This window comes from Chanodichthys erythropterus, chromosome 1, assembly GCF_024489055.1.
Source record: "Chanodichthys erythropterus isolate Z2021 chromosome 1, ASM2448905v1, whole genome shotgun sequence".
NCBI lineage: Eukaryota > Metazoa > Chordata > Actinopteri > Cypriniformes > Xenocyprididae > Chanodichthys > Chanodichthys erythropterus.
Genome location: NC_090221.1, coordinates 25949432 through 25976497, shown reverse-complemented (window position 1 = coordinate 25976497; position 27066 = coordinate 25949432). Strand labels below are relative to the sequence as shown.

The following is a 27066-nucleotide window of genomic DNA, read 5'->3' as shown; positions in this document are numbered from 1 at the left end:
CGGATAATGAGCTGAATCACTGACTTCTGACATGGCTCTCTTTTCATACAGATTACATAAACACAGAATTTTTGTTTTCGATTTGACTTACACGATTTAAAACCTGACATTTCGATGTTTCTTTAGACAAAAGTCTATTTTTTTGTCATTAGTATTCTCTAAGTTACAGTTCATTTTCTGAGAACTATCAGATTGGACTTCGTTCAGAGGGAGACGAGAGATCACATATCATGTTAGTTTTCTTTATTTTACAAAAAGCACAACATTTTGTTTTTACTCTGAGCGTACACAAATAAAAGAAGATATTCCACAGATTAAAATGGTGTATAGCTCTTAATTGTATGTGCAACATTGACAGAGTATTTTGAGTCTCTTTCACACTGGTTAGAAAAACAAACCGTGGTGGTCACGCCGGTGTGACCGCTAACCAGAGGGAGTTAATAAGAAAACAAAGAAAATCAAGAATATTTTGGGAATTAGATTGTGACTCCCAGAATTGGAACCGGATTGGATCATGAGGTGACTAAAGATTCCCACCCCTAATATACAATGATTTATTGTTTGTCTTTGTTGAATAATACAGAAGATAAAGAGCTTAAAAATAATTCCATATTAAATCGCAATATTGGCTTAAAAAAAGAAATTAAATAAAAAGCGCAATTTGATTATTTTCCAAAATCGTTCAGCCCTAATGATGTTCTTGAGATGTTCTGAGTAATGAGACAATTGTATTTTAAACAGTTCAAAGTTTAGAGCTCCAACCCATATTCAGTGTGCAAATTAAACAAAGAAAAGAGTCTGTGCATTGACTTTGCTTGTACCTGAACTTTTGAACCTTTGGTCAAAAATACTACAAAAGGCAGTATCGTTCTCAACATCAGGGCTGGTTTTGCGACCATTTTTACTGCCGGTGCAAACAAAATTTATTAGCAGATTATTCGATTAATTGTGCAGCCCTAGTACTGTCATTGATGAAAAAATCTGTAACAAAGTAACCTGTTTTGCACTGTGTATATCTGCATGGTGGTGCAACTGGTAAACCGAGTGAGTTTGTGTGGTAACAACCCAGGTTCGAATCCAGTTTGTGGTGTTTCCTACATTCAATATAGGACTATCTGTTCCGGATGTTTTCCGGATAAGTGTGTTACTGGTTTACTGGGGGGTGTCTGTAAAATGTCAGTAAATGGCAAATTCTTAAGCTATGCCATTATTTATAAAGATTACTTTATTGTATTTGAACCACACAATAATGATGCCATTAGCACACTTCAAGTTACTACGAATGACATTGCAATGTGTTTTAAAATCACTAAAAGTAAAGGATAGTATGATCTCAGTTTGTTATCAGTATAATATTAATGTATGTTCAATATGGATGTGACGGGGGTCAGAGAGTGGGGGCAAACTAAAATTTGTTGTCCACTGTTAATGTTAGTTCATATAAAGTTCCTAATGATGCTACATAACTTTATTTTAATAGCCTTTAAAAATTGGCATTTGTAGAAATTTACATAAGCCAAACTTTCAAAAGGCTTTAAAAGTATTGTTAGTTCATGTTAATTGTGTAGGACAGTGTTAATGGCTATACAACCTTATTAAGGGTTCCAGGTACATTAAAACACAGTGTTTCCCGAAGGATTTTTGTGTAACTGTGGTGGGCAGACCTTGGTTTCTCTATGGGGTTCCCGAGGGCATGTTGCACATTTTAAAGTTAAATTCATCGATCTGGAGAACTTTGAGAATTCAACGTTTAGAACTCCAACCCATATTCAGCATGCAAATTAAACAAAGAAAAGAGTCTGTGCAATGACTTTGCTTGTACCTGAACTTTTGAGCCTTTTGTCAAAAATACTAGAAAAGGCAGTATCGTCTAAAACATATCAGGGTTCCAGACTGTGACTGTGCATTTTGCGACCATTTTTCCTGCTGCTGCGAACAAAATGTATTAGCAGTTGCGCTGGTGCGACCACCACAACGTTGCCCAACATCAAGGCAAACGTAATGAAAGTGGAATGAAACTGCAATACTCATTTGTGCTTCACGGACTGTTTATCAGTTTGGACTAGGGCTGTCAAACGATTAATCGCGATTAATCGCATACAAAATAAAAGTATGAGTTTGCCTAATATATGTGTGAGTACTGTGTGTAATTATTATGTATATATAAATACAAACAAATTAATGTATATAGTTAAGAGAAATATCTTATTTATGAACAAAATATTTTTATTTATATATAATATAAATTATATAAAAATATAAATACATATACTTGTAAATATTTCTCAAATATATACATGAATGTGTTTGTATTTATATATACATAATAATCACACACAGTACTCACACATATATTAGGCAAACTCAAACTTTTATTTTGTATGCGATTAATCACGATTAATCGTTTGACAGCCCTAGTTTGGACCAATGTCAGTGCAGCACGAGCTGCGAGCTACTCACTAGGCGATTTAGATCACACGATTTTATTCACGTTGAAAAAATAAATTATGTATACTAACTACTAGTGTAGATAATTCAATTTTCAGCAAATAAAACTGGAAAAACAAACAGGAAACTTGCAGTTTTGTACACTGGTAATTTTATCAATACAATTTAATAACATATAGGTGTAGTTTTATATATGAATGGGTTGATCGTCAACTGATGGAATGCCGTCGGAGATTCCAGTGTTGACAGCTTCGTAAAATATATAGGCTATTATATACTGCACCTATATACTGAAAAAAAGTCTACAATAGGCTACACAAATAATATTTTTAATTACTTGTGTTTCTGAACAAATAAAGTAGTAACTGATGCCATTATGATGGGGGGAATAAAAAAAAAAAAAAAAAAAAAATCACAAACATGATTCTTAGCATAAAATTATAATTTAATGAATAAATAATTGAATAATATATAGCCTATATACAGTTTATTATGTAATGTAATTTTATTTCAAATGAAGACAAAGTGAATTGAATTCAATGAGCTCTAAAAGAATTTTAGAGTCATTGTCTGAAGACAACATCCTCAACTGAAGGCACGCCACATGCACTCCTGTGCTGACGGCTCTACTGATGTAGCCCAGGGGTGTCCAATCCTGATCCTGGAGGGCCATTGTCCTGCAGAGCTTTGCTCCAACCCCAATTAAACACACCTAACCCAGTTAATCAAGATTTTTAGGCATACAGGAAACCAGAGATCGTATTATTATAGGGAGATAAGAGGGTCTGTATCTCTTACCATTGGAGAAAGCGTAACGGCTAACTTAATCACTTGCGGCACCTCTCATCGTAATGGCAGTGACATCAGTCGCAACATTCCCTAGTCTGCCTTCTCTTGAAAAAATAAATTTTTATCAAGCTAAAATCTACATATAGTTACCAAAGAAAGTACCATTTTTAGTGTAAAAAATGCTGAAGATTAGCAAACAGCCTTTTGATTAATTAAATGATTAGCTATTTCCCCACAAAAGCTGTTTAATCAGCATAGTGAAGCCACTCATCCATTGACATCCATTCAAAAAACAGCCTCTGGTCACCTTCCCATTGTACCACCGGGGGCAGAGCATTAGCCGTTACGCTTTGTTGGCTAAAGGTTGCAAGCTTGCCTTCCAGTGGCTTTGCAGAAAACTTCCAGGCAGGTGTATTGTGGTAAGTTGGAGCTAAACTCTGCAGGACAGAGGCCCTCCAGGAGTTTGGACACCCCTGCTGTAGCCTACAGTGGTTTTCAAACTTTTTTAAGAGCCACACTTTCTTCTTTTTAAATTGACGTGACCCATACAACCATTTACATGCAGTCAAGTCAAGCCAAGCATAAGAATGCTAATAGAACCGTTTGCAGACAATAACAGATTAATATTGGTTGCTGCATGATTAAAAACATTATAATGACAACATTAAAAATTAACATGTATTGGGCCAATACCGATATGGTGGTCGATATATCATGCATCCCTATTTATTTCATTAACACTTTATAAAATACAGATTGTTTCAAAGCAGCTTAATGGTAATAAACAGGAAAATAACAGAATCAATGTTGCAAACTTCAAATTCTGCTTTAAAGCAGTTCCATAAAGACATTAAGACAATATAGTGTCATTATTCAGATCATTTCAGTTCAGAGTTGATTTAGTTCAGTTCAGTTCAATAACTTTGTAAATTTCAACAATTAAGAAACAAGTTCAAGCTCCTCTACAGAAGACAATAGTGGCATTATTCACTATCATTTCAATGTTTATTCAATTCAGTTAATTAACTCGAATCACATATGAATCGGGATTTTGTCTTCCGCTGATTTAAAACGATTCACAAATTTTGAAAATCGATTTTCTAAAAATTGTATAAATGACGAGATGTTGTCGGGTCAAAGGAGGTGAAAGTCACCCGGGAGAGCAGTTCAGCAGCTGGACAGATTAGAAGAGCGCACGGGCTTGCAACTACTGGTGACACTCCACGACCGCGCTGGCGCGGTTGTCATGCCGACCATCACAGCCCTAACTGTTTAAAAAAGTAACCCTTTTGCATCTTATGGTTGAATGTTTAAATTGGCAAGGTTTAAATGAGTTTAGTTTAAACACAGATAGCAACGTGAGATATTCAGGTCTCACCTGCGCTCGCGCGCTATCAACACCTGGGTGATGACAGTGTAAATGACGGCTCATAGAGCAAACGGCTCTTGAACATTTGTTTATAGTGATTAAGGTAGTTTGCTCTGCATCTGATTTTCTATAACCAAACCAGTTCCAAATTGTGGAGGTAGCTCCTCGCTTAACAACAAGCTGCTCCTCAGCCTCACCTCCGCTTTCCGTCATGCTTGTTTTCACTCCGCACGTGAACAGTGAATCGGTCGCGCACAAAACTACGTCAACAACTAGACTTATAGTTATTACTCAGTAAAACGAAGATTCAAAATGTGTTTTTTATATTTATAACATGATACAGTTAAGCAACGTCACACGACCAAGAGTGCCGCCTTCCTGAATACCATCACGACTAAAAATGTGACACTGATTTCATACAAAATCAAGTAGTTAATATTAAGTCTAGGTTATGAATCAGTATATCGTGCAAATAAATGTGGCCGACTCCTTGATCAGTGCCCTGACTACTGAACTAGGGAGCTGACTGAGACCATACAGCATTTTTGAAACCTAAAGCCGGCCGCTGCCATCTTGGCAGCATGTCACTCCCAGATAACAGAAAATGGGCAAAGAGGCGGGACGTGGGTGGAGCTGAGGTCACATGACAGCAGCAGACAAACGTTAGTGGTGACAGCAGCGGCAATCCACCGGTCACTCAAGTCAGTATACGTTTTTTTATATGTTGCCATCTTGGCAGCGCGTCACTCCCAGAGAACTCTGCATGCTCAGTTTTGAATGAATCAGCCGTTGGAACGAATCTTTTGACTGAATGACTCAATGACTCACTTATTAAGACAGTCACTAGGCCAAAGCCCCTGGAAAGCAAGCCTGCAACCTTTAGCCAAAAAAGCGTAACAGCTAATGCTAACGCTCCGGCTGTGGCGCACAGGCAGTACTGGCGGTACACAGGAAAGGAGACCAGAGGCCATTACACGATAGGCTAAGAGATTAAGTTAGCCGTTACACTTTCTCCAATGGTAAGAGATACAGACCCTCTCATCTCCCTTTACAATCCCACTCTGACTAGGCCTTTATCACAGTATGTGTGTCACCACATCCAGCTTTGATTAGCGTAAAGGAATTTCCGCATGCATCATTGACAATAGACAGACGCCAGTTTTGAGAAGAAAATTATACTTGTTTAGTTTAACTTAACAATAAACCTCAATATTTAAAACTGTTTATTTATATTCTACCATGTATATCATCTTTCATTTTAATGTGTAACATTATCTGAGCAAGGCGATCATCAGTTCTACCAGTGTACTGACAGCATGATATTAAAGTCCCTGTGAACCGGAAGTTGCAAACAACATTTCTCCAGTGTTGTGACGCATTTCCAACTGAAACGTAATATTGAACAGAAAGCAGGGTTTTACTTTAGCGCTCCTCCTCTCCATCTATCGCTCATAGCAGACTAACGGTTGCAAGGGAGTGGTTTACGCGTTTTCAACCCAAGCCGTCAAACTGATGTCATCAGAGAAGGAACATCATTCCAGAACGGAAGTAACTTTTCAGATTTTGATTAAAGATTACCACAACAAAAAATGTTTATGTGTATAAACTTGCACAGATTAATTGTTCAACGCAAGACTAGTAATATGCACTAAAAAAGTAAATAGGCCAGAGGAATCATCAGACTGATTTAATTTTTATTTGTTATTTTATTTATTTTTGCATTATATAACCACCCATTGTTGTCTACAGTATAATGCTATCCAATCATTGCACTCAAACACAGAGAATATGATTCGTTTACAATAATCAAACCAGTTATTTCTGAATAGTCGTCTATGGGCTGGACATATTCCTTTATTTAAACCACTTCAATTTGATGCTAGCATTCATAAAGTAAGTCAATGAAAAAATGTGAACGTTGTTTAATATAATAAACTTCCCACAAATCTTTAATTTAATCCAACCAAAATAGACTTTAGTCGTAGTTAATATTTTAAGCTTTGTCTGATTAAAGCCCTTTAAGATATGTTGTTTGTATTCTGTTTTTGCAGTTCTGTGATAAAATAAGATGATAAGACACAAGTATTGCACATACACATACAGTATGGCTTAGGGCTGCACGATTAATCGCATGCTATTCTCACGCGCATTTCGTCAGTAAAGCCGGTTCCCTGATTACCGCTAAATCGCCATCACCTGCTTTCAAATGAAGCGGCATTTAATAGACAGAGCTGTAGATCACTGAAAAGCCACGCAATATCGCGTTCATATCGCAGATGAATCGCCTGCGATAATGAACGCGATATTGCGTGGCTTGTCTGTGAACTACGGCTCTGTCTATTAAAAGCCGCTTCATATGAAAGCAGGTGATGGCGATTTAGCGGTAATCAGGGAACCGGCTTTACTGACGAAATGCGCGTGAGAATAGCATGCGATTAATCGTGCAGCCTTAGTATGGCTTGTGTGCTCCCCTTTAAATAACGAAATATGTGTTGGATTATTATGATGCCTTTTTTCTTTGTTTCACAATACTCAATTAATGGTTGTAAACAGGGGTTGGGGTCTTTACAATAAGTATCTGTGCTGAATTTTACAAAAATAAATCACAATAATCCTGTTCTATGGGCACAGCCAATAATAAAAGCTGCAGCGGAAGTTTTTTTACGCTACTACTTTAAGCTTCCGCTTTTCTAGCGGAAGTGTGATAAAGACCTCTTGCCACCACCTACTGGCGATTTAATTTCATGTTTAAAAGTAGAATTTTCGCCCATCATTTCTTATTTGTATTTTCAAAAAATATTTAAAACAATCTCATAACATTTTTAATGCAGCTGTAATTTTTTTCAGTGTAAATGGTTTAATTTAATTGGTAACAGCCCTATAGTGTCTTATTCGAATTTATTGATCAAATTTAATAATTTAAAATGAAAGATGAATCATACATTTAAGATTAGGGGAAAAAACACCCTTTATAAAAAGGTTTTAAAAAAACGACTGGTAATATGCAGATTTTAATATGTCGAAGCTGCAATATTCGCAAAAGAATATTGATTCAGAATAAATAATATTTACACTAAAAAACAACAAGCAACTTTTCCACTCGGACAAGTGAATGACCGATTTGCTTGTCCGAAAAACAAGCACATGACAAAGCTTAATGTCGTGCCCTGACAGAGATGTTACAAAAAAAATGGTCAATTATGAAACGAAGTTGAATAAGCTATAAACAAGACATCACTTACCTCCAGCAATGTCTTAGCAGTTTAGCGAGACAAGGACTACATTTGATTTGAGTAACGATTACGTTTAACTGTTAACTTTAGTCTATAACCCAAGTGCACAATGATTTGCGTTTCGGAAACACATAATATGGGTACAATAACACAAAAAAGAAACCTTTTATGAGAATTAATATTTACGTATAGAAAATATCTTCAACAGACAGCTGAAGAAAAATAAACAGGCATATGGACACAGAGAGACCGACATATTAGTTAGTTTAACGAATAACCGACATAAAACCAGAAATATGGACGGATGCATAAACGGCAGATGAAATTATATACATCTTTTGTTTGATAGGAGATTTATGTTGACAGCTCACTCCGTGTGCAACTAACAGATGAAGCAGATGAGCCTCTGTGGTGTTATAGTGTATGCGCGTGCGTGCGCTTTAGTCATGACTCAGAAGGTGAATCCGATCAACAAAATCGTCATTATCGTCAAGTCATTACGTTCACACGCTCGTGTTTTACACACTTTAGAAACACGATGTCATTGATGGGAGCGTGATTTCATTTAATGTTTTGCAGGGATCATGAGTGGCATTATTATCTCATGCTAAATGCTCGAGCTAATGCTGTCGTCACGCAAGTCTCCACACTGCGCGCGCGCACCCGCACGACAGGGACACGCTCGCTCACATCACCAAAAACACACAAAGCTGTCATTAACATCACCGATTATCAATATTGGTCAATGAATGTTGTCATATGTGACATACCTCACTGCTGACACTCTGCACCTCCATTTTGAGCGAGGACTCCTGCGCGGGGCCAAAAGATATCATATGGTTGAACTAGAGGCTTATTCCGTGAGGCATTTCTGCGTCGTGAGTGACCATTAAATGCGCATGAAAATCAAGTGACGCAAGCGATTTGCAGGACCATACGAACCGCGCGGGCCGCTCCGCTAGCTTATTCCCACAAATATGGCCGTCTCTGTCCGTGCGAGCTCAAGACGGCAGCGCTGACGTCACTGTGACGCAACCTAGCGGAGGATTTCCCCATCGAAGGGAGCTCAAACCCTTTCAAGCAACATCCCAACAGCCAAAACTATGCTAAACTTGGAGATGAACACAAAGGAAGGAGGACAGTTATATGACCGCGCACATAACTCTCAAATAAAGGACACAAAATACTGCACGGCTGCACTGAAATTGAGTCTTTAGTATCTTATAATACTCAAAATGTGGTTGTGCGATCATGATAACGCCGATGAAGATTTTTTATCTTGACACTACATTAAGGCGGCCCGCGGCTCTGGGATTGGCTCCAGAATTCATGCGACCCTACAGACGACAAGCGGTTTGGAGAATTGGTAAATGGATGTCTCAGTGAACATTCAAAAGTTTCTCATTTGAATATTCTACAGTGTTAAAACAGGCACAACTTTATGAAAATCCAGAACATTTAAGCATTTTTTTTCCAGCAGTTTGTTCGTAAAATAGCCTATACAGGTATTGGTCATATAATTAGAATATCATCAAAAAGTTGATTTATTTCACTAATTCCATTCAACAACTCGCCTGACCTTAACCCATAGAAAAATCTATAGGGTATTGTGAAGAGGAAGATGCGATATGCCAGACCCAACAATGCAGAAGAGCTGAAGGCCACTATCAGAGCAACCTGGGCTCTCATAACTCCTGAGCAGTGCCACAGACTGATCGACTCCATGCCACGCCACATTGCTGCAGTAATTCAGGCAAAAGGAGCCCCAACTAAGTATTGAGTGCTGAACATGCTCATACTTTTCATGTTAATACTTTTCAGTTGGCCAAGATTTCTAGAAATCCTTTCTTTGTATTGGTCTTAAGTAATATTCTAATTTTCTGAGATACTGAATTTTGGATTTTCCTTAGTTGTCAGTTATAATCATCAAAATTAAAAGAAAATATAGCTGCAAGCAGCAATTCGGGGCCAAGCCCCAGTAGGGGCAGTAGCGCAATATGGAGCAGGAAGAGCAAAAACAGCAGAAATTGAATGTACATGCAAAACATCTGGTTCAGAAGGACAGGTGGAAATGAAATGAAAATCAATAGAAGTTCAGAGAACGAACACGGAATGAACTAAAATACTTGTATCTCATTGAAGAGGAATAAAGATTAGCACAATCCTTATTTGGATAAAAAAGGTATCAAAATGACTCATTACACACAATTGTATAAAGGAACCCCACACAAGATTCGAATCCACAACCTCCGGGTCCAAGGTCCATTTCTCATCTCATTGCACCACTGTGCAAGTGAATGATTCCACACCTGCCGAAGTTTATTAGTTCATGTGAAAATGAACTCAAAATGAAGAATTCTTATAAAGCTGCACTTTAGATCATTCTGCAGCTCATCATGCTGTAGTGCAATACAGAGCAGGAAGAGGAAAAACAGCAGAAAATGAACAAACATGAAACAGCTGGTTCAGAATTACGGGCAAGAATGAACTCAGAATGTACATAAGCTTAGATGAAAATGAACACAGCATGAAACAAAAAGCATTTATTTCTAATCCAAGAGGCAGTAAAGGAATCAAAACACACTATTTTATAAAACCGCTCCACCTGGGATTCAAACCCACTAACTTCGGATACAGGGCTCTTCAGATATCTGGCTTTACACATTGAGCTACTTGAGGATGCACATTCAACAGTCTGTGGAAGAAACCTTTTAGTCTAACAAAGAATTCACAAAAAAAGCATTACTTAGCATGCTATCCATATTAGCATGCTAAGCTAACTTAATGCTAATGAAGCTCATGGTTAACTTGATAACTGAAGAGCCACATTAAAGAGAATGACAACTGGTTAGCATGCTAAGCAATTAGCATGCTAAACTAACTAGCATAAGACAACAAACACAAGCAAGGTCACATTCAGAGATGAATATCTTGGGAATGGTAGCGAATATCAAAAATCCATTCAGTCATTTCTGTGCGGCTCGGTCCAAAGATCACCTGAACTGATTTTGGACAAAATTGGACAAAAATTGTAGGAGGAGTAGCGAAAAAACTGTTTTCCATTTATTTCAATATGGCGGACAGGTACATTTAAGGAAAATGACAAATGACACATCGTCGGAATCGGCATAAGCCAGGGAATAAAATGACATAAAGCATACATATTTTGGAAAGTGTTTTCAAAAGTTATAAGTGGTTTTGCAATAATCATTACATCTGTGGAACAGTAGGTGGCGCTGTGTTGAAACTTCTCAGGTACCTTCAGGACCTTCTAAAGGTCATACATACCAATTTGTGTGAAGATATGTCAAATTGTTTAAAAGTTATTGCAATTTATGACAAAATTCAAAATGGCGGACACGTGGTTCATCCGATGTTGACGAATTCGATATCCTCGGATTCGGCATGGCACAGGGAATCCATAGACACCAAGATCTTGATTTTCTAATAAAGTGTTCAAAAGTTATTGGCCAAAATAGCCATTTTTCAGATCTCATGACCTGTAGGTGGCGCTGTTCCCAAATTTGGCATGGAACCTCAGATCATGGTCTTGATCAAGTGTACCAATTTTAGTTTTGATTGCTCAAAGTTTGGCCGAGATACAGCCTCTATAGCAATTTTGGGTCAACCTCGTTAACTTCGTGACATCATAACTTTTGAACAAAGATGAATAAAAAAATCTGTTCAGTCATTTCTGTGCGGCTCAGACCAAAGATCACCTGATCAAAGTTTGGACAAAATTGGACAAATTTTGAAGGAGGAGTAGCGAAAAAACGGAATACTGTACTTTTCAAAATGGCCGCTACTGTAATGGGCGAAGACTTAATGTAAGAACTTTAATAGAATCAGCATGAAGAGACGAATCAGATGTACTAAATTGTATTTTTCTAGAGCAAATGGTTCAAAAGTTATAAACTTTAGAATGTTGAATTTTTGAACTGGTGGTGGCGCTATAGAGTTGGTCCTAGAGACTCCAAAATTGGTCAGATTTCTAGACATGACCATCACTACAAGTGTGCCAAATTTCATCATTTTCTCATGTTCCGTTGATAGGGCTGCCATAGACTCCCATTCGGGAGGAAGAATAATAATAATAAAAGGGAAAACGTACAATTACAATAGGGGCTACAGCCCCTTCGGGGCTTGGCCCCTAATAAACATTTGAAATATATCAGTCTGTGTTTAATGAATGAATATAATATACAAGTTTCACTTTTATAATGGAATTAGTGAAATCAACTTTTTGATGATATTCTAATTATATGACCAGCACCTGTAAACAGGGACCTGCTGAATAAACTGCTAAGACTATTCTTACAAGTTAATCATCTTTCCCAAGCTACTCATCCTCAAGCCATCCTAGCTGTATGACTCTCTACTTTCTGACAAACCCAATCGGAGATATATTAATAAATATCCTGGTGCATCTGAGCTTTATAATGTTAGTGAGCGGGATCAACGAGTATGAGCTGAAGAAAGTGCCTCCATTCACATCCATCATAAACGTACCTCACAAGGCTCCGGGGGGTTAATAAAGGCCTTCTGAAGCAAAGCGTTTAAAAAAAAAAAAAATTAAATCCATATTTAACAAGTTATGAAGTAAAATATCTAGCTTCTGCCAGACCGCCTTCCGTATTCAAATTATGAAAAAAAAAAACTGAACTCTCATCGCGTCATTTAGGCTTTTTTCTGTAAGTTGAATAGGGAAGGCGTAGGACGTAGCATTAGCTTTTTGAACTGTAAGAGTTTTACACTTTCTTTGTAATACGGAAGGCGGTCTGGTGGAAGCTATTTACACAAACACATTGCTTTGCTTTAGAAGGCCTTTATTAACCCCCCGAAGCCATGTGTAGTATGTTTATGATGATGGATGTGAATCTAGGCACTTTCTTCAACTCATACTCATTGAAGCTGGGATATTTCAGGATATTTATTAATATATCTATGACTGTGTTCATCAGAAAGAAGAATGTCATATACACCTTAGGATGGCTTGAAGGTGAGTAAAGCTTTGGATAATTTTCATTTGAAAGTGAACTAATCCTTTAAGTCAGTTACAAAACATATTGGTCTAATTTACCGAAAAGTAAGACTGATTACTCTAGTTCTTTACAGTCTTAACATAATGGCTTATGCAACTGGCCCCTTGTTATACGCAAAGAATACAGAAAGAATAAACTAAGTTAAATGTGTCTCCCTTATCTGACCCATATATTTCTGAGCTGATGAGTTGAATCAGGTGTGTTTGATTAGGAAGAGTTCGATAATGTGTAGTGTTGCCTCCAAGAACAGTGTTGGGAAACAATGGTCTTGTCTATGTAATAGTACAATATTTATTTCTATAATACAAATTAAATACTATAGGTGGCAGCCTTGCACAAACGTAATGACACGAGGTAAAGGCTGACTTCTGCATCGGACCTATGCCGAAGCCTCTGCAGCGTAGGCAATGTGTCTGTTTTCATTTATACTTCTGGGTCGTTGTTCGCGTCGACGTGCAACATGCAGACTGCTAATAGGCAGTGTCCACCTATGTGGTCATGTTGAGTATCAAGGCAAAAGTCGAAGAGACCATAGGGTGTCCCATTCATCATTTTAGGTTTCAGAAGGGTGCTTGTGAGAAGGGTGCTCACAGCCTATGCCATAGCTATGGTGTACACTTGACGCAGAAGTATGAATCAGCCTTAAACCATACTCTTACAAAAACCTGGGTTCTAAAATAAAATAAGAATAAAATAAATAATAAAGAATAATAAAAGAATAATAAAAGAAAAAAAAAAAGTTGGGCGGACTGGATTTTGTCCAGTCCAGATGATTGAATCATAGTAAGTTAGGTGATGCTAACTAAATGGAGGCAGATCTGAATGTCAGTTATGCTTGTGGAGGATATTTATGCTGCCTTCACATGCTTTTGGAATTACCGTAAATACAAGTGTCCTAGGTAAAAATTGCACATGAACACCCTCTTGTTACAAAAGAGACACGGAGGCAGAGATAAAAGCAATCCAGGTAAGTTTTATTTAACAAACAGCAGAGCACAGGGTGATGGTAAGCAGTTATGCAGTTCTTGAATGATGGAGAGAGTATAATACTGTTCTGATATTGTCTTGCAGATGCAGATGGAGAGATGCGTTGGAAGGAGATGGCTGAGACACACACACAGGCAGGTAGGCACACGAGGAGAACAGGAGACGAGGGAGATGGAGGAGACAACTGGAGCAGGTAAGTATGGCGTTTGGAGTCCTTAAGGTAAGCATACATAAGTCGTAGTGCAAACGAGACCGGACAGTGAGTGTGTGTGAGTGTGGTGGTTATATGGTGCTGGTGATTACTGAGTTAATGACGTGCAGGTGGCGGTGATCAGAACTCTGGTGATTGAGTGCGTGGATACTGCAGGGAGGTGGAACCTGATGCGTCTGTTACACCTCTGATGACGTGTTTACCACTGGGAAGTTCGGAAATTATTTTGATACCCATGTTCCCGAGATGGGCGTGCCATAAACTTTACACATGGTGGAGGGAAGAACTACTGCTGCAGTAGTAGTTCTTCCCTCTGGACTGCTACAGATGCAGTAGTCCAGCGGTGCGGCTACATGTTGCCATGTTATAAAAAAGACAACATCTCTATTGCAAACCCCTCTTATATACAAATAAACATAAATGAACATAGCCTTAGGCAGCTGACTTGTTACCTCACTGCCTTAAGCAGTACTTAGTTTTTTTTTACGTGTATACTAGTGTATGCGCACAGACTCATCAACACGACAACCAGTGGCACAGTTCCTCAACAACCATCCATACCGGCGTGATGAATATGATCCATCAACTGGATGGAATTTAAATAAATACTTTGAATGTTGTGTTCCTATCGAACTTATGATAGCAACCTGAATCGTAACAAAGCGCTGTTCACCAGAGGAGAACTGGCCCCCCGACTAAGCCTGGTTTCTCCCAAGGATTTTTTCTCCATTTAACACCTATTTGCCACTTGTTTGCCACCTGATATCACCTGTTGGAGTTTGGGTTCCTTGCCGCTGTCGCCTTTGTTAGTTGGGGACACTTGACATTTGTAGCGTCTGGACCATTCAGGCACACAAAATTATTCAATATATTTATTGAATTACCTATGACCTCACTTTATCAAAGTTTTGTGAACCCATCCCCCTAAAACTGCAGCCAGCACACAGGCCAACCTAGGTGTCCTGTTACAGATATATGGTACTTTTATGATCCGGAAGAATGCTGTAGAGACTAATGACTCATTCTTCCTGAGAAGGACAAATAAACTCTCTTAATCCTATGGATTTTCTATATAACCACTTGGGAAATGTATAAACATGTATCCAATTTTCCCATATCATGACTTTCCTTTTATAGGCTTTATTCTATGTATCAATTCTCTCTTTTGAACTATTTTGGTATTAATGTTCCATAGTTTCAAATGTATAGTTGACTGAGATCACATTGGCAGCATGTTTGGTATCTATGGACTCCAACTTTCATTTCCTATTTGGTAATTTATGTTACATGTTACTATATGTGACACATTAGTATTATAAGAATCTATAGGGTTCTTTTCTCATTCATCCAATCCAGTGTCTTATGCTAATATCTTGCTACAGAACAAAGACTCGTAAAACTTCCCTCCGAGGGGGCAACTCCTTATTGGCTCAGACACCTTAAGAGGGTGTGACATCTTCACCCCTTATATTCACTGATCACAAGATCAAACCCTCCTCTTCCTGCTCTTCCTCCTCTTCTTCCCTTCTACTGACAAATGCTGAACTTCAAGCTTGTGCCAGGCCTCGGCCTAGACCTTCCATTCACCAAAAATCCTCTGAATCCAACTGGTTCTCTTTCATCAAGACAATATCAGCAAAGATTCAACGGAAGCCTCCACAAATTGCATCAGGACAGTTTTAATTCAACTTGGAGAGACATGCAAGTATCAATCTTAGTCTCATTATTTGATACATTGAGTATCCTTACCCCTTTTAAAGAAGGTCCTGTTAAAACTAAACTGATGGTTTGCTCAAGGCTGCTGAATGTCCAACAATGCTGCGACTTCTTGCTTTACTGTACTCTGCTTTTCTCTCTCTCTCTCTCTTGGTAAACTGTATGCATGTATGTGTGTGAATGTTTGAGTAGTTTAAGTGTTTAGTCTAGTTAGTCTAGTCTAAAGTCTTGTTCATGTCACACATAAAGTTGTCTGTGTTTTGCGCTCATATACTGGAATCCCTATTCATGTTGATCATGACTACAGGCTTTTAGTAGTATTGTACATTAAGATTGTTATTTCCCATAAACTGGAAATGAACATTTCTTAGAATTAATAAACAATTAACACTGTGCGTTCATTGGACAACAGGATAATTGATTGTAATATTAATTTTATTACATTAAGTTAATTTTATTAACTGATTCAAATATTAATAATTAATTATAACTAGTTATGATTAATTATTCATATTTATTTTTAGCTAATTTGCTACACATTTGACTTGACATTTGATATTCAACAGTGCTTTGATCTGCCTGTATTGACAGTATTCTTTAAGAGCTGCTGTGCAGCCAAAATTATGTATCAATGTAAAGCTGCTTTGACACAATCTACATTGTAAAAAGCGCTATATAAATAAAGGTTACTTGACTTGACAGTCGAACACACAGCCTTGCAAAGTATACTTCATTTGACTCTTAATCATAAACAGACATTCAACGCAGTTTTGAGCAATCTCTCACCACAAGTTACAACCCATGTAAACATCTTTGTATTCTTTCATGCTAGAGTTGTACAAATGAGGGTACAAACTCTTTGCACAATCTCTCGTCTATGTAGGCCTCCATTGTCACTATAGCTTGCATGCGTTCCATACGGTGGCTGAGAGAGCTCAACGTGCTGCAGATTAAGAAAACACATGCAAATAAAGGAAACATCTTCATCAGTTTGACAGCACATGCGCTGCAAATTCCACAACACTTACAAATAGACAAACGCGCTGCAAATAAAGAAAACATCTTCATCAGTTTGACAACACATGCGCTGTAAATTCCACAACACTTACAAATAGACAAACGCGCTGCAAATAAAGAAAACATCTTCATCAGTTTGACAACACATGCGCTGCAAATTCCACAACACTTACAAATAGACAAAGGCGCTGCAAATAGCACATACCAGGCCCAGCGATCTCAAGTCCTTCTGCGATGATCTGAATGATGATGATGACGGTGACGATAATGATTAGGCTACTTTTAGAATTAAAATAATTTAATTTGCCCCGCAATAATTTATAGTGCATCATGCATAACCGACGCAATGAGATTAGCTAATTAGAAAAACTCAGCTAAAGTGAAAGTAAAAACTCAGCGATGAGAGCTCTACTTCAACATGTTCTGATAACTATTTAACCTTAATTTATTTCTTAATTTCTCTTGTGGCCCATACGTATTAAAAAAAAATTAGAAGAGATATATAGGTGTTAAATAAATTAAGGTTAAATAGTCTAACAAAAAGACCATGTTGTATCACACTTTGGCAGTATTAGATTTTATGTGTGCTGAAAAAAAAGGAAGCGGCGAAAAACAAGGGAAAAGAGCTTGAGGTAAACTGTTAAGTTTTAGTGTCATGTCGCATTGATTTCATGTTGCATTTTTATTGGCTTGTCAGTAGACGTAGGTCATAGCAGCAGATGCACTGTGTGATGATCATGCTGAATTTCTGACGCTATCGATTAAGAGCCGATTAACGATGGCAATCTTTCATCTGGGACAGCCAAAAATCGTGCAGTGTATTCCGGGCTTTAAACCTAAATGAAATGGAAAAAGACTGGAAGGCCAAGAAAATTTGATAAGAAGTTCCTCAGATTTTCTTCTTTAAGAAAATGGAAGTCCAGGAGGTCGCACTAAATACTGATTTTTGCTTAAAGAGGTGATATACAAGATGTAATATAAGTCTCTGGTGTCCCCAGAATGTGTCTGTGAAGTTTCAGCTCAAAATACCCCACACATAATTTATTGTATAGCTTGTCAAATTTGCCCCTATTTGGTTATGAGCAAAAACACACCATTTTGGGTGTGTCTGAAGTATCTTGACGATTTTCAGTAACTGTGTTTAGCCTTACATTTTTCAAACCAGAGTCGGAGTCTTGCAGCTTATAGAATGTATCTGGATGTTTCTGAACAGTTAGTGGATAAATTTATATAGTTTCTGTGGAGTTGATTCAACTCATCGACTAGCATGTGCCGTCATGTTAATTTTTCTAAAGTTCTGTCAAGACAACTCTTGGGATATTGGTATGGTAATTGAGATTAGCATGATAATGGATATGACAATGTTAATGTATTTGTTCTTCACAGGTGGAGCTGGGGAAGGAGGAGGGTTCTGAAAGTACCCTGCACACTGCTCACAGCCATCAATGCCAAATATTTGAATGTCTGAGCAGCAAGCTCATTGGCTGCTGATGCAACAGCAACCAATCAGCTGTGCTGTGTAGATAATGATGTGATTGCTACCAAATGAATTAAAGACCCATCAGCCTGCATCATCAGATTTTCTTGTCAGAACTATGTAATTAAAAAAGTGAAATCATATTCAACCACCCCTATAAAGAAGCCATTTTGTTGTTGTTGTTGTTTTTTAAAAAACATATTTCCTGTGTTTTCTGTTTGAATTGTAATAAAGACCAAAAAAATAAATATGGATGGTCATTAAATCATTGCTAAAACAAACAAACAAACAAACAAAAAATACTCACCCTGGTATATTCATAACGAGAATTCACAGCACATTCTTAATCTCAGACTTTACTCAAAAAATGAATTGTGGATTTACTTAAAAAGAAGTGTCAAGTGGTTCCACGCAACTATATTGAGTATTTTGTACAAAAAACAATTTAGTTGAATGAACAAAAGAAATTCAAGTAAAGCTAACAAAATTTATTTGAGTAAATACAAATCATTTGAATATCACTGTTACATAATATTTATATTTGCAGTTTACTTAATAATGTTATGTTGATTATGTAAGGTGAACACTTTTTTTTGTGAACATTTTTTTTATTGAATAATCATTTAAATAAAAAAGTATACAACATATCAGAATGCAGCCCCTCACCCACCCACCAGGTAGACTTATACTGTGCTGAGAAATTTCAAGACATTGCAGTGACAAAAGTATAAGGTGAACATGTTTATTGACTTAATTTACATTATTAAATGAACTATTTTCTCTACAAAATGCACTCAAAAAATAACTCATTGAATAACTCATTGAACAAACTTAATTGAGGAGGAGGGAGGGTCTAGCTAGCCTCTGTTTTGTTTGACAACACTTCGAACGTCAACAGGAAGTTACTCCACCCAGGATCCCTTAGAGCACCTTTAACTTGAAAAATGGTGTGTATTTACGTTTTTCTGCATTTAAATAACATTCCTTCTCATGTTCATTCATGTTTATTTGATGCTATAAATTAACTAGTAGGAAGAGATGATTGGTTCACGAACCGTTTGAGCTGAGGCGCTACAGCAATCTGTCATGACACATTAAAGAGCCACAAAATGGTTTTTATGTTCAAATTTCAAAAAAAAAAAAAAAAAAAAAAAAAAAAAAACACAATTTGAAAGCTGGGACTTTGTTTAATATCATAAGTAACCTGCTCTGTGTTGTCTGTCGACGTGTTGTCAGTATCCTCTTTGCTATGCAATGTGTGGTGTGACCGCACCAGGGCTTGTCGGACAAAGCAACAGTAACTAAGGGGGGAGGCGGGTCTTTGCGAAGGGTCAGTTGAATCGAGAGCAGGAATTTCATCCTTTAAACATGCATATATGAGTGTGCACAGCCTAAACACAGGCGACACTCTTCTGCATAATGGTTACCACAAAATTCAAAAACATTACAGAAACTACTCTAAATGTCCAACATAACTGAACATTAAACACTAACATATATTAACAACATGTTTCCCTTTACTGAAAAACATAAAATAACACTTATCCCTAAAATTTTCAATTATCACAATCCCTAAATTTACTCTCCTAATGCAGTCCCTTGCAAAGCATGCTGGGAACTACGGATCCACTGCACAGTTATGTCAACAATAATTTGTGCGTTTCATTCAGCAATGTTAAGTTGACTGAACAAACACTTACTAAGTAAAGCTGACAATACTCATTTTTAGTACAAACCCAATTCCAAAAAAGTTGGGACACTGTACAAATTGTGAAAAAAAAAGGAATGCAATCATTTACAAATCTCATAAACTTATATTTTATTCACAATAGAATATAGATAACATATCAAATGTTGAAAGTGAGACATTTTGAAATGTCATGCCAAATATTGGCTCTTTTTGGATTTCATGAGAGCTACACATTCCAAAAAAGTTGGGACAGGTAGGAAAAGTTAAATGTACATATAAGGAACAGTTGGAGGACCAATTTGCAACTTATTAGGTCAATTGGCAACATGATTGGGTATAAAAAGAGCCTCTCAGAGTGGCAGTGTCTCTCAGAAGTCAAGATTGGCAGAGGATCACCAATTCCTCCAATGCTGCGGCAAAAAATAGTGGAGCAATATCAGAAAGGAGTTTCTCAGAGAAAAATTGCAAAGAGTTTGAAGTTATCATCATCTACAGTGCATAATATCATCCAAAGATACAGAGAATCTGGAACAATGTCTGCAAGTAAGGGTCAAGGCCGGAAAACCATACTGGATAGCCGTGATCTTCAGGCCCTTAGACGGCACTGCATCACATACAGGAATGCTACTGTAATGGAAATCACAACATGGGCTCAGGAATACTTCCAGAAAACATTTCGCATTCCTCACCTTTGCGATGCCATCAGTTCCAAAAACATTTATCTTGGTCTCATCACTCCAGAGTATAGAGTCCCAGTGGTCTTCATCTTTGTCAGCATGGGCCCTGGCAAACTCTAGGCTGGCTTTTTTTGTGCCTGGGCTTTAGGAGAGGCTTCTTTCGTGGATGGCACCCATGCATTCCTCTGCAGTGTACGCCATATTGTGTCATGGGAAATAGTCACCCCAGTTTGGCTTTCTACTTTTTTAGATAACTGCAGTGAACTTGCATGTCGATTTTCTTCAGCCCTTCTCATCAGAAGACGCTCCTGTCAAGGTGTTAACTTCCTGTGAGATGGTTGCAGTTCCATCTTTTTAAAATTTTTGTACCACTTTTGCTACAGTATTCTGACTGATAAGTAAAGCTTTGCTGATCTTATTTTAGCCTTCACTTTCTGGTGAAAAGAAATTATTTTCTTTCTCAGGTCTTGTGACATTTCTCTTCCATGTGGTGCCATTGCTGACAGTATGAAATGGGAAGGCTGTTAACCTTTTATAGTTAACTGTCGGCTGGACACCTGTGTACTGAATAATTAGACTCACCTGTGGTTGAATTCTTGTTAAATTAGACATTTGTAGTCTAAAATTTAGCTTTGCTCCAGAGACTTTCAGTAGGATGTACTCATTTTTGCATCACCCTAATTTGAGTAAAACTGAAAATTTTGTTCTCTAAGTTATATTATTAACTTACTTTCATGTTATAAGTTACTTTCATGTTATACGTTACTTTCATGTTATAAGTTAAACCGATGTTATATAAAACTTTGTCAACATTTGTGACCCGATCTGGCGAAATGAGTCAGAAGTCGCAACGTTCTATTTTAAGATATGGGCCAATAATGTGGAAAAACAATGAAAAAATAAAAAAAATTTTTAAGCTAATTTCAAAGAACAGACTTTCAAAAATAATCTCCCAAAGTTTCGTAGTCCAGATAATTGAGTAAAGGTATTTAAATGGCTATTAAATTTGACATGGTTTTACTAAATTCGCTGGACGCCCCTAACTTCTCAACTCCTCTCATCACTTATGAGCATTTCCCGGTATCCCCTGAAACGTCACCCCAGCTAACACAGTTACGTTGTGACGACGTAACTGGACCGGACCATATTCGTTGTAGCGACGTACCAAATAACGTTCTAGGGACGTAACTTTGTGATTCCCATATTCGTCGTGGCGACGTTATAGTGGTACGTCTCTGTAACGTGAGGAGTACGTCTCAACGACCAAACTGGCATGTTGTAAAAACGTAACCAGATTGGCTCATATTAGTTGCAATGACGTCCCGAATAATGTTCCAGCGACGTAACTTTGTGATTCCCATATTCGTCGAGGCGACGTTATAGCGGTACGTCGCTGGAACGTGACAGGTACGTCTCAACGACCAAACTGGCACGTTGTGAAAACATAACTGGATCGGCTCATATTAGTTGCAACGACGTCCCAAATAACGTTCCAGCGAAGTAAATTTGTGATTCCCATATTCGTCGTGGCGACGTTATAGTGGTACATTGCTGGAACGTGACAGGTACGTCCTAAAGACCAAAATACCACCTCGACCTTCATCCAGGCCTGGACTGGTAATCTGGCATACCGGGCAAATGCCCGGTGGGCCGACGCACTTGAGGGCGGGGCCGCTATATGATATGATTTTTTTTTAATAAACATAAAATTGACCAACGACCGGCCCATAAAGCAGGGACAGCGACCCATTGGTTCATTTTCCATACTGACACTGGGCTGGCCCAATCACATCTCTTAACAGACTCCACCCCGTCCCCTCTGTTTCGCCAGAACATCCGTGGATTAGGAGGATGGAGAAACAAAAGTGCAAGTGCAAGACTGCGGTCACGCCATCTGCACTTCGGAGAAACGTGGTCACGCCATCTATGCTTTAAAATGTATGGCGCGTCTACATGAGGTTGCGTGGTAGGTGTTTCGTGGCGGTAAAAATATTTTTAAAATTCATTAAAAAAATAAATAAAATCAAACTGTTTACTGCAAACTTCACATGATTCTTGTTATACATGTTCCCAAGAACCACTGTGGTGATTGTCATGTTCTTTTACTGTTTTATTATTTAATAATTACATGCCAAATTTATGACATATATGGTTTACGTTGCTATACAGACACATTTTAAAAATTAATAAAAATGTGAAATCAATTTGTTTTCTGCAAACTCCACCTGATTCTTGTTCTACATCTCCCTAAGAGCCACTGTGGTGATTTTCATGTTATTTTACTGTTTTATTATTTAATAATTACATGCCAAATTTATGACAAATATGGTTTATGTTGCTATACAGACACATTTTAAAAATTAATAAAAATATGAAATCAATTTGTTTTCTGCAAACTCCACCTGATTCTTGTTCTACATCTCCACAAGAACCACTGTGGTGATTGTCATGTTCTTTTACTGTTTTATTATTTAATAATTACATGCCAAAGTTATGACAAATATGGTTTATGTTGCTATACAGACACATTTTAAAAATTCATAAAAATATGAAATCAATTTGTTTTCTGCAAACTCCACCTGATTCTTGTTCTACATCTCCACAAGAACCACTGTGGTGATTGTCATGTTCTTTTACTGTTTTATTATTTAATAATTACATGCCAAAGTTATGACAAATATGGTTTATGTTGCTATACAGACACATTTTAAAAATTCATAAAAATATGAAATCAATTTGTTTTCTGCAAACTTCACATGATTCTTGTTCTACATCTTCCCAAGAACCACTGTGGTGATTTTCATGTTCTTTTACTGTTTTATTATTTAATAATTACATGCCAAATTTATGACATATATGGTTTGCGTTGCTATACAGACATTTAAAATATTCATAAAAATATGAAATCAATTTGTTTTCTGCAAACTTCACATGATTCTTGTTCTACATCTCCCCAAGAACCACTGTGATGATTTTCATGTTCTTTTACTGTTTTATTATTTAATAATTACATGCCAAAGTTATGACAAATATGGTTTATGTTGCTATACAGACATTTTAAAAATTCATAAAAATATGAAATCAATTTGTTTTCTGCAAACTCCACCTGATTCTTGTTCTACATCTCCCCAAGAACCACTGTTGTGATTTTCATGTTCTTTTACTGTTTTATTATTTAATAATTACATGCCAAATTTATGACAAATATGGTTTATGTTGCTATACAGACACATTTAAAAAATTAATAAAAATGTGAAATCAATTTGTTTTCTGCAAACTCCACCTGATTCTTGTTCTACATCTCCCCAAGAGCCACTGTGGAAATTTTCATGTTATTTTACTGTTTTATTATTTAATAATTACATGCCAAATTTATGACAAATATGGTTTATGTTGCTATACAGGCACATTTTAAAAATTAATAAAAATATGAAATAAATTTGTTTTCTGCAAACTCCACCTGATTCTTGTTCTACATCTCCCCAAGAACCACTGTGGTGATTTTCATGTTCTTTTACTGTTTTATTATTTAATAATTACATGCCAAAGTTATGACATATATGGTTTATGTTGCTATACAGACACAATTTAAAAATTCATAAAAATATGAAATCAATTTGTTTTCTGCAAACTCCACCTCATTCTTGTTCTACATCTCCCCAAGAACCACTGTGGTGATTTTCATGTTCTTTTACTGTTTTATTATTTAATAATTACATGCCAAATTTATGACAAATATGGTTTACGTTGCTATACAGACACATTTAAAAAAAAAAAAAAGAAAAATGTGAAATCAATTTGTTTTCTGCAAACTCCACCTGATTCTTGTTCTACATCTCCCCAAGAACCACTGTTGTCATTTTCATGTTCTTACAAAGGAGATTTAAAGGCTCAGTGATCTTCTGTGCTGTTCTCTAATGTTTTAAAGTTACTACTGAGGTAGTTTTGACACTGTGAAATATTTTATTACATTATTAATGTTTTATAAAAACATTATTTGTTGTATTTTGGCACTCCTGTAATCCAGTGTTGGCACTGGTAAATCTTTATTCAGCAACGTTTACACTTTACAGAAAGTAATTTTATATCAGATTGCATAGGCTTAGTACTGTACAGTTATGTTTTCTGGAGGAGTACAGGGATTTTTATTTACTGTGAAATTGCAGAGGTTTACTTTTAATTTTATATCAAGTTACGCATCGTAAAGTTTCATTTTTTTCCCCCTTGAAATAAATATGTTCATGTATCCTTTAAATCTCCTTTGTAAAGCTTTACGGGGCATAAATAGTTCTCACTTTAGATGAGCTCACAAAAATAGTTAACTGAACACTTCTAAATGTTTAATAACTACCTAAATTAATCATGAATTACAGTTAGAAAATATGTGTTAATAAAGCATTTATTAACACACTGAGTAACTATTACTATATATGCATAAATGTAAGATGCATAAATGTAAATGTAAGATGCATAAATGTACATTTAAATTGTTTATTAATCATTTACTTACAATTTATAAATGATCTTATGAATCACTGACAATTCCTAAATAACTGGTTTGTGTATAATGTAATACTTCAGAAGTGATAAATTGATCATTCATAAAGTATGAACATACAATTGTTAAACTCATTATAGATATGATTATAAATCAAGAACAAAGCATTTATAGGTGTATTTGAAAAAAAAAAAACTGCTTACTAATGTTCATTAATGCTTTATAAATTATGAATTAACTATTTACTAACTCTTAATCCTTCATAGTGTGAGTTATTCTACAGTGTTACCATATATATATATTTATATATATATATAAATTCCTCTATACATTTTTGGGGTGACAGTACAATATGTTTTGTTGACTTGAAAGGGGTCATAATGAAATATCTTTTCCATACAGATGTCAGAGATCATGTCTGTATGGCGAGGTAGTACTATACAATGAAAAAGTTAAACAACATGAAAATCACCACAGTTGTTCTTGGGGAGATGTAGAACAAGAATCATGTGAAGTTTGCAGAAAACAAATTTATTTCATATTTTTTGAATTTTTAAAATGTGTCTGTATAGCAACATAAACCATATTTGTCATAAATTTGGCATGTAATTATTAAATAATAAAACAGTAAAAGAACATGAAAATCATCACAGTGGTTCTTGGGGAGATGTAGAACAAGAATCATGTGAAGTTTGCAGAAAACAAATTTATTTCATATTTTTTGAATTTTTAAAATGTGTCTGTATAGCAACATAAACCATATTTGTCATAAATTTGGCATGCAATTATTAAATAATAAAACAGTAAAAGAACATGAAAATCATCACAGTGCTTTTTGGGGAGATGTAGAACAAGAATCAGGTGGAGTTTGCATAAAACAAATTGATTTCATATTTTTATTAATTTTTAAATGTGTCTGTATAGCAAACCATATTTGTCATATCTTTGACATGTAATTATTAAATAATAAAACAGTAAAAGAACATGAAAATCATCACAGTGGTTCTTGGGGAGATGCAGAACAAGAATCATGTGAAGTTTGCAGAAAACAAATTGATTTCATATTTTTATGAATTTTTAAAATGTGTCTGTATAGCAACTTAAACCATATTTGTCATAACTTTGGCATGTAATTATTAAATAATAAAACAGTAAAAGAACATGAAAATCATCACAGTGGTTCCTGGGGAGATGTAGAACAAGAATCAGGTGGAGTTTTCAGAAAACAAATTGATTTCATATTTTTATGAATTTTTAAAATGTCTGTATAGCAACATAAACCATATTTTATCATAATTTTGGCATGTAATTATTAAATAATAAAACAGTAAAAGAACATGAAAATCATCACAGTGGTTCTTGGGGAGATGTAGAACAAGAATCAGGTGGAATTTGCAGAAAACAAATTGATTTCATATTTTTATGAATTTTTAAAATGTGTCTGTATAGCAACGTATACCATATTTGTCATAACTTTGGCATGTAATTATTACATAATACAACAGTAAAAGAACATGAAAATCACAACAGTGGTTCTTGGGGAGATGTAGAACAAGAATCAGATTGAGTTTGCAGAAAAAAAAATGATTTCATATTTTTATTAATTTTTTAAATGTCTGTATAGCAACATAAACCATATTTTATCATCATTTTGGCATGTAATTATTAAATAATAAAACAGTAAAAGAACATGAAAATCACCACAGTGGTTCTTGGGGAGATGTAGAACAAGAATCAGGTGGAGTTTGCAGAAAACAAATTGATTTCATATTTTAATTAATTTTTTAAATGTCTGTATAGCAACATAAACCATATTGTTACGGTTTGCTGCAGGAAGGAGCACAGACGAGGAGTAGAAATCCAAATAATATAGTTTAATGACGTAATCCACAGGTTAACAGGCATAAGAAAG

The 27066-nt window shown here is 36.2% G+C and overlaps 1 protein-coding gene across 2 annotated transcripts in view; it reads right to left on the bottom strand.

Moving 5' to 3' along the window:
• The window catches only part of rps6kal (ribosomal protein S6 kinase a, like), a 54138-nt gene extending 45280 nt beyond the window's left edge, over positions 1–8858 (bottom strand). For both annotated transcript variants that reach the window (XM_067390877.1, XM_067390884.1), the window contains exon 1: positions 8610–8858. In XM_067390877.1, the coding sequence (XP_067246978.1) occupies positions 8610–8675 (66 nt within the window). In that variant the 5' untranslated portion in view covers positions 8676–8858. The remainder of the gene's footprint in view (positions 1–8609) is intronic.
• Between the last annotated feature and the right edge of the window lie 18208 nt (positions 8859–27066).